Genomic DNA, 8,271 nt, shown 5'->3' with positions numbered 1-8,271 from the left:
TAGAGAAGAGTGAGACATAGGTGGGGTTTGACGGGGAACTGAAACTTAGGATACTAAATTGTTGGGGTTTTCATGTTCTATTGACCATGTAAATAACAGACTTCAGAATATGTTTCATATTATCAGTTATATTATGTAAATGCTTAGTCTATTATTCCATTAATTTAATTAAATTTGTTTCCATTCTGTCCATTTTTATTTATTTTTTGCCTGAACACAATCAGTTGCATTTTCTTGTGACCCATTTTATGTGAATTGATGCTAATATTTTTGTGAGTAGATGAGGGAAAAATTTACTGCTAGATTGGTTTATTTTTATCTTTTAAACATTTTGTTTCTGAAACAACATTTGATGTGCTATGAGACATTGACTTTTAGACCTCATTCAAGGCATGATAGGCATCCTTTCAGACCTCTACCTTATCCTTGGGCTTCATAGATGTTCTCTTCATCACCACTGTAAATGTCTCCCAAACATCATCTATAATCAGGAGGTGCTTTTGGTCATGTTCACTTCTATCTTCAATCTCTGACCAATTTGTGCTCGGATCCTTTTCAAGTTGGACTCCTTGGGCAGATCCATATGATAATCCCATAATGTTGGTTTGAAGAAGAATCCTTGAGCTTATTGTTCAAATATCATCCCATAAGTCTTCCCTTCGATATCACAACATGTTTGCAGGGAGATTTTAGCACAAGTGCTCTTGTATTCAGATGCAACCAAATTCTCTTTCTTTTCTAACAAATTGTCCACATTGGCGTCTTTGTTCTAATGAAAATGGCAATTTCAGATTTCAGCTACAAGCTAAGCATGTCTTGAAATGTTCTTTTTTCTTGAACTCCAGCAACAAAAAGCCCATGTTATATATATATATATATATATATATATATATATATATATATATATATATATCATATTTTTGGAAATTAATAAAAATTAATGTGGTTCAGAGTTCAAGTGTAGGGTGACTTACATCACTCTTAGCAACTTGTCTTCTAAGTTTGTTTTAGGGCCAAATTCTTAGACATTGTATCTCACCATAATGTCAAAAGGCAGTGTACCAAATAGGCACTCTTGATCTTAATTGTTGTTCTAGTTTTTTTTAGTTTCCCTACTCACCCTAAACCTGGAATGCATATCTATCCCACTGATTCATCATTTATCAAATCCATGCCTTGGGCTCAACTTTTTGGTGGAACAAAAGCCAAGGGTTTGGAATTCTCATTTAATTACTATTTAAGTTTATATGTAGGTAATAATTTTATACTTTGAATTATCAACATGAAATATAAAAGTTGAAATTCCTAAAAGCTATGTTTACAAGTGGTCTTAGCTGTGTACATGTTCTTGAAGTTCAAGTTGTTAGGTAATAAGTCATTTGGGTTTTAAAGCCAACACTACACCTAAGACAACCTTCTTTAGACTTGCACATGAATTTAATAAGAGAAATAAACTCGTACTAAATAAGCTCTTGCTCAAGTGAATGTTTTGGTATGGACTCATGTTTGGATGAAATTGGGTTTGGCTATGCTAAGTTCAGATAAATTCATACCAAACTTAGCACATCTTCATCTAGGGTTCTAGCCCAGCCCATATTAGCCCATTCTCAAGCTTCAACTCTAAAGTTCTGGATTTTTGCATGAGAATGGGTTTTATGGTTTTATTTTTTGTTTTTGTTTTTTTTTTCAAATTTTAACTAAAGGCAGTTGCAAAATTATTTTTGAAAATATGACACTTTGTGCCGTGTTACATTAATATTAAAAGGAAATGATTTCAATGGATGCAAATTTATAAAATGTAATTCATAAAAATCACTAAAAATATGATTTTAGAAGATCGATGAAATTATCTTTTTAGAAGACAATTTTAACATGAAGGGAATGCATTATACTTATATTGTATGATTTTTCAAAAATTCACTTGGCTTGGAAAATTTACCTATGTTGCCTTTTTAGAAACTAGATTTAATGACTTTAGTAGCAAATATACAAATTAATGAATCTAGTTTGAAAAATAGTTTCAAACACAACCCATCAAAACTTGAAAGTTTCCCTTGCAGGGCATTCCAATGCCTAGTAGGTTAGAGTATTTATTTAAAATCAATCCTTTGTTGGTTCTTAGGAAAGTAATTAAAAACAGTATATTGTTTTTGTTTTGCACAAAACCCATAATCAATTCGGATCCCATTAAAAATCATGGTAAACTTATCTTACTAAAATTGGATATGTTTGTAGAAGCATTGTCTTTGTGAATATGTACTCCAAAATTAAAAAGGTACAAGTACATACCAATTCTTGTACTAAATATTACTACAACTCTAATAACTCATAATATTACAAATTTAAAAGTTTCAAATTAATTTGTTATGGTATTATTACCCGAGTTTTTATCATACCATGATAGTCACAGATCAATTTCTTCAAGCATAAGTACAATACTATATCCAACTCCTCATACCCAAAATACATTAAATAACAACTCAAAACTCTAACATACATATAGCAACAAAAAAAGATCTCTCAAACATCATTTCAAGCACCATATTCTTGTTCTTTGTCTTATGAAGCCATATCAAGTCACATCTGAATCTAAGAAATGATTGTTGAGGTAAGTTAGTAGAGCTAAGTGGAGAATAACTCTATATATAAAGATTAAGCTAAAAATCCATGAATAATATAGATCATAGAAAATGGCAAATAATTTAACATGTAGAACAGTGTCAAATAATCACATGCATCTTTTTTAAGTATGTTAGCCCTCAAAAGCCTAAAGCACATTATCATTAGTAAAATAAACAAATATACCATTTAAATTTTTAAAAAAAGAATAAAACCTCACAAGTTGAATTCAAACACAAGTGGTAATTGATATCTCACAAGTTGAATTCAAACTCAAGTGCTAATTGATATGAAACAAAATAAAACAAGGTTGTACAAGGTGTTACTTTTGTTTTCTCAATCTTCTCTTCTCTAATATAGTTCACCGGTTATCACACACAATTTGTTCAAAGTGATAGACTAGGAACAAACATCTATCTCAAATAAAGTAGAAAGGACATGTTAAGGTCCAATTTTTGGATTCTAACATGGTTTGGAATTAAGGGTCCAACACAGTTGGTTAAACAACTTGAAAGATATATTGAGATAATCTTAAAGGATTGAGCATACAAGTGAGTTAATTAACCTTATGTTTCATTCTTAGAAAATTTGAAAAAAAGAAAATAGAAAGGAAAAATGGAAAAATACAAATTTAAAATTAAGAAAATATTTTTGTCTATTTCTTTAAACTCATTCACTTATTTTTTTTAGTTTTAATATAAAGAATAAATAATTTGAATATGCATAATTTTCTAACTAATTTGATTTATGTTTGATTCTCTTCCATATTTTTCATGATAAATTAACCAAACTTACGAAAATTACACTCCTAAACATTTTTTTTTTCTCAATAATTTAATAGTCTCAGTTTTGTCATATATTTATAACCTCAAAGGATGGTGTTTAAGAGAAACATATGGACACCCAAACCCAAACTTCTTCTTTGAGTTTCCAAGTTTCTATGTCTCAAACTAAGTAGAGGTGATGAAAACCAATTATAGGTCTCTATAAGTCAGGAACTAATCAACTCCTTATAAATATTTAATGTACAGAGTGCAAGTTTGGACCTACTTCATACTATTATGTTTAAAGTAGCTGACAAACATTAGCAGTTTCAATTTTTAAGCTAGTGTTGTAAGAAATCATTAAGCAGAATAATCATTCCAGTCAAGATTATATCGATTTATTTGAATAACCCACTTTAATTTATTTAACATACATATTTAAAAGAATTGGGCTAAGCAAGGATACAGTGGAAGTAATAAGGCGAAATGTACAGCACTTAATGCAGCAGGATAAACTATACATGCTAAAGAAAATGAAATAGAGGAGTGATGTACTAGGTGACGGGAGAGCTCACATGATCAATGCCTGGGTTTATTCCCCATAAGAAGAAGCTGTTTTTGAACTCCCTTCTCCAAGTTGTCTTCAGAACCAGTAGCTTGGACCTTGGAAAAGAGGCTGGAGAGTGGAGCTGGTAACATCATCATCCCACTCCAATTGCTTCCACCACTCCATGTCTCCTCCTATCGCTTTCAAAGTATTTGCACTTTGCTCATTCAAAGGTAGCTTCTTCAGACTTTCACACTGTAGCACATAAATATGCTCTAGATGTTGCCATGTCTCTCTGCTTAAAGTCTTCAATTTGGGAAGCCTTCTTAAGTGTATTTCCCGCAAGTTTGGAGCAACAGGATATGACATTGAGGTCTGCCCTGAACTGTAAATGAACATATCACTCAAATCATCACAGCCTTGTAAATAAATTTGTTCCAGCTTTTCTAAGGGTTGAGTAAAATCATCACAAGAGAGAAGATATGTTAGGTTCGGACAAAGGACCACCTTCATTGCGTTTAGCCTCGAGAATTTGAGTCCAAGACTCCCAACTAATTGTGAAATGCTCTCTAGGCTAGAGAGAAAAATGAGGTTAAGTTCCTCTAGATTTGGAAGTAGGTCATTTGGAGCACGACATCCTCCTGGTGGCTTAAACCTGACGTTGGAAGATGAAATAGAAAGTGACTTGAGATAAACAAAGCCGCCAACACTATCAAACTGATTATTTAACCCCTTGCACAAATCCGGTTGAAGAACGGTTGCACATGTTAACAACCATCCATTCCATTTGCATGACAGATCCAATCCGCAAAGGAAAAACTTTCTTTTCTCAAATTTTCCATCTTTCTTGAAAGTTGAAACTATTCCGGCGTGTAATTTTTTTATTCACTTTCAATAATGCCTTTGCACGATACCATTGCTCCGTACACACAATTTTATCGAAAGATACACTAATTCGGAAGCTTTTCAACCTTTCCATCCAAGGAGCATATTCCCAAAAGGGATAAGTGGTGTCAGTCAAGTCCACCATTAAACCAATGGGAGAATTGTGTTTTGGATCAGCTGGCCCAAAAATTAACATTTGGTCCTCCAACCATCCATATTTAAGCCCAAGACCTAAACAAAATATGAAAATTAATATGAAGGATATTGTCTTTCATTAATTCCTAAAATACTCTTATCCCTCATATGCCTATAAGTGAGTGTGAATTTTAATATTTTTTTGTATTTTTTTTCCTTTTCTATTCCCTATTAAATATTACTCATTTTTAACTTTTTTTCCTTTTTATTCCAATATATATTTCTATTTTATGTCAAATAAAAAGCAATAATATTTTTTTATTTTTCATTTTTAAAGATATTGAATCTTTTTGCTCTTATTAAAAGCAATGATAAAAATTTTGGGATTTTTCATTCAAATATGTTTTATCTTTTTGTATTTATCTTTTAGTTTAATTTTAATTTTTTATTTTAAATTTATATTACCCTTTCATCTATATTTTTCTCTTATTTTTAATTATTTTTTATATTTTCTACATTAACCATATTTTAAAAAATTTTAAAATTAACTATCCCTTCCACTTTATTATATATATATAGCTTTTTAATTTTTAATGTTTTTATTTTAAAATTTTTAAAAAGATAAATTTGTTGAAAAAAAATAACTAAGATATGAAGTTCTAATATCATATTAATAATTTTTCTTATCTAGATAGATTAATGTAAAGTATTTTGACCCACAATAAGAAAATTGTCAATACAATTTTTTAGTTAAACTTTAAAATTAAGTTTCAAATAAAATATATTATATAAAATTTTATCTAAAATTATTGAAAGCGGTATTTAATTTTTTTATTTATTGACTTTCAAACTTATCTAATTTTTTACTTGAAAGGTAATAGAACATGTTTACAAAAAAAAAAATTAGTTTTTCATTTTTTAAATAAATGAGTATAAATATATTAAAAGAATTAAAGATAATCTAAGTAAAAATTTTGATAAATATGATTATAATTTTAAATATAGATTCATTTGGATAAAATTTCACAAAAAAAAAAAAAAAAAATAGTGAAAAGAAAGAACATTGCTAAAACTACAAAAACAAAATATGCAATCACAAAATTTTGATGATGAAATTTAAAAATAAAATTCAAAACAATTCTTGAGTGAGAGAATTTGAGTGGGAGAAAAATCTTTGAGTGGAAAAAAATAGGAAAGTTTTTCAAAATCACTTGAAATCCATAACAAAAAATAATCTTGTACACCCTTGTACAATTAATAAATTTGTCTTGTACAGTTAGTGTAATACCCTTGTACAATAACTCAAAATTTTATTTCTTATATGTTAATTTTTGTAGGGAATGTCTTAATGAAATAGTTTGGTAAAAAAAAGAAAAAAAAACTATCAATAATCGTCTTAATATCAAATTCAAGTTGTTTAAAAATTGTACAAAACCTATTAAGAGCCTTATACACCCTTGTATACTTAGCACATTTCCCTTATACAATTAGTGTAATACCATTATACAATGACACAAATTTCATATTTGTCATAACTTAAACGTATTTTCAAAAAGAGACAATATAGAAAATAAAAATAAAAACTAGAAAAATATTTTAAAACCAAACTCAAATATAATCTATATAATTTTTAGTTATTTGTTTTCATCTAAAACAAATAAATATACCTTTCAACCCTTTTTATATAAAAATAAATAAATAAATTTCTACTATGTATTGATATAATCCACTTCTAAAATTAGGTCATATGAAAACATTTTAATTGAGTACTTAAAATAAAAACTCTACATCCATCATCATTTTAATCGAATACTTAAAATAAACACTCTCAATCCATCCACTTTCTTTATTTTTCTTTTTCTTATTTTAATAAATTTTCAATTAATTCAAATCATTAAAAAAATCCTTAATAAACAAATTTGTAGCATTTCATATAACTTATTACTAAAAGTCATGTTCAAAAAGTTATTAAAATAAGGAAGGAAGAAGATTAAAAAAAAAAATTGAACTTTTTATTTTATAATAGTAAAAAAATTAAAATAGTGAATATATTTATTTTAAATGGTATTTTAATCATTAAATTATTTACTTCTAAAATGTAAACTATAAAACTAAATGTAAAAGATAATTTTTATTTATTTAAATTAATATTTTTTAGAAAATATTTTCCAAAATAGTCTTTGAATCGTTAATATAATTTTTGTTTATTTATAATTTAAAAATAAAAAATAATGTAATTTTTCAATTATTTATAAAAGAGTTTTAAAAAAATGAAAAATCCAAAAATAGTTAAATAAGAAAGAAGAGTGGCAAGTAGTAGAATAAAAACAAAAATGAGTCAAGTGGGTATTTTTGTCAATTACTATCTCATATCCTTGGCTTAAATATGAGTGGTTGGAGGATCAAATGTTAATTTTTGGGCCCAGCTGGGCCCAAAACACAATTCTCCCTAAACCAATTAATCCCTCCAGGCATCCTAGCTACTCAAGTGTTGCGTTTCCCTCGTTTGTCTCTGTCTTCAGACACCATCTATAGTTACTCTCTCTCATGTCTAGAATCTCTAAACCAGACAACCTTGATATCAATCCAGCTCGGAAGGTTTCCAACTGCATGGTGCTTGACAAGTTTAATTCCCGTAAGTTGCTCAGCTGCTCCATCCCTTCTGGCAATTTCTGGATACCACTACCACTGCAATCGAGCACTTGTAGTTTACTAAGCCGCCCCACAGGGGGTAATTCATTGAGCCTAGCACAATTGCGTAATACAAGGACACGAAGTTCACCAAGGTGGATGAGGGAAAGAGGCAATTGCGGGATGCTGGTATTACTTAGATTCAAGACCCTGAGTGCTTGAAATCCAAGCAGGAATTCCTCCGGAACCATCCAAAGGTGGTGATTATTTCCCTCTGTCTAGAATCTCTCTGTCTGTTTTCATCCCTCGGCAAACATTTAAAAATCTGGTTGTCAATATGATTTTACAAGCCGCGTGGTCTTCAGGTCGGGGGATACCCAAAGCATCCAAATCAATTTCCTTCCAAACATCATCTAGAAGGAGGAGAAACTTTTCTTCCCTCTTCAGTCTTTCACAGATTCTGGCAGCCAGACTCTCGGGGCTTTCTTTGGTTTTGTCTTCCATTTTCAATCTCTGAGCGATTTGTGCCTGGATGCTTTTGAGGTCCCACTCCCTGGAGGGTGATCCATATGACAATGCTAAAAGGTGGAGTAGTTGAAGAAGCATCCTTAAGCATGTTGTTCAAATTCTTAACCAGAGTAGTTTTGCCTATTCCTTCCTGACCCCAAACCCCAATTTTTCTAACTGCAT

The 8,271-nt window shown here is 29.8% G+C and overlaps 1 protein-coding gene across 1 annotated transcript; it reads right to left on the bottom strand.

The window, feature by feature from the left end:
• Positions 1–7,430: 7,430 nt before the first annotated feature.
• LOC117908094 (probable disease resistance protein At4g27220) lies at positions 7,431–7,832 on the bottom strand. Its single transcript, XM_034821770.1, has one exon. It carries the CDS (start codon positions 7,830–7,832, stop codon positions 7,431–7,433), a length of 402 nt encoding a protein of 133 aa, XP_034677661.1.
• Between the last annotated feature and the right edge of the window lie 439 nt (positions 7,833–8,271).

Source organism: Vitis riparia, chromosome 19 (genome assembly GCF_004353265.1).
Source record: "Vitis riparia cultivar Riparia Gloire de Montpellier isolate 1030 chromosome 19, EGFV_Vit.rip_1.0, whole genome shotgun sequence".
NCBI lineage: Eukaryota > Viridiplantae > Streptophyta > Magnoliopsida > Vitales > Vitaceae > Vitis > Vitis riparia.
The sequence above is the reverse complement of the archived record's forward strand: the minus strand, read 5'-3'. Positions and strand labels throughout refer to the sequence as shown.

Excerpts from the sequence above, each read along its gene's own strand:
- LOC117908094 (XM_034821770.1), bottom strand. The coding sequence starts at position 7,832 with ATGGTTCCGGAGGAATTCCTGCTTGGATTTCAAGCACTCAGGGTCTTG.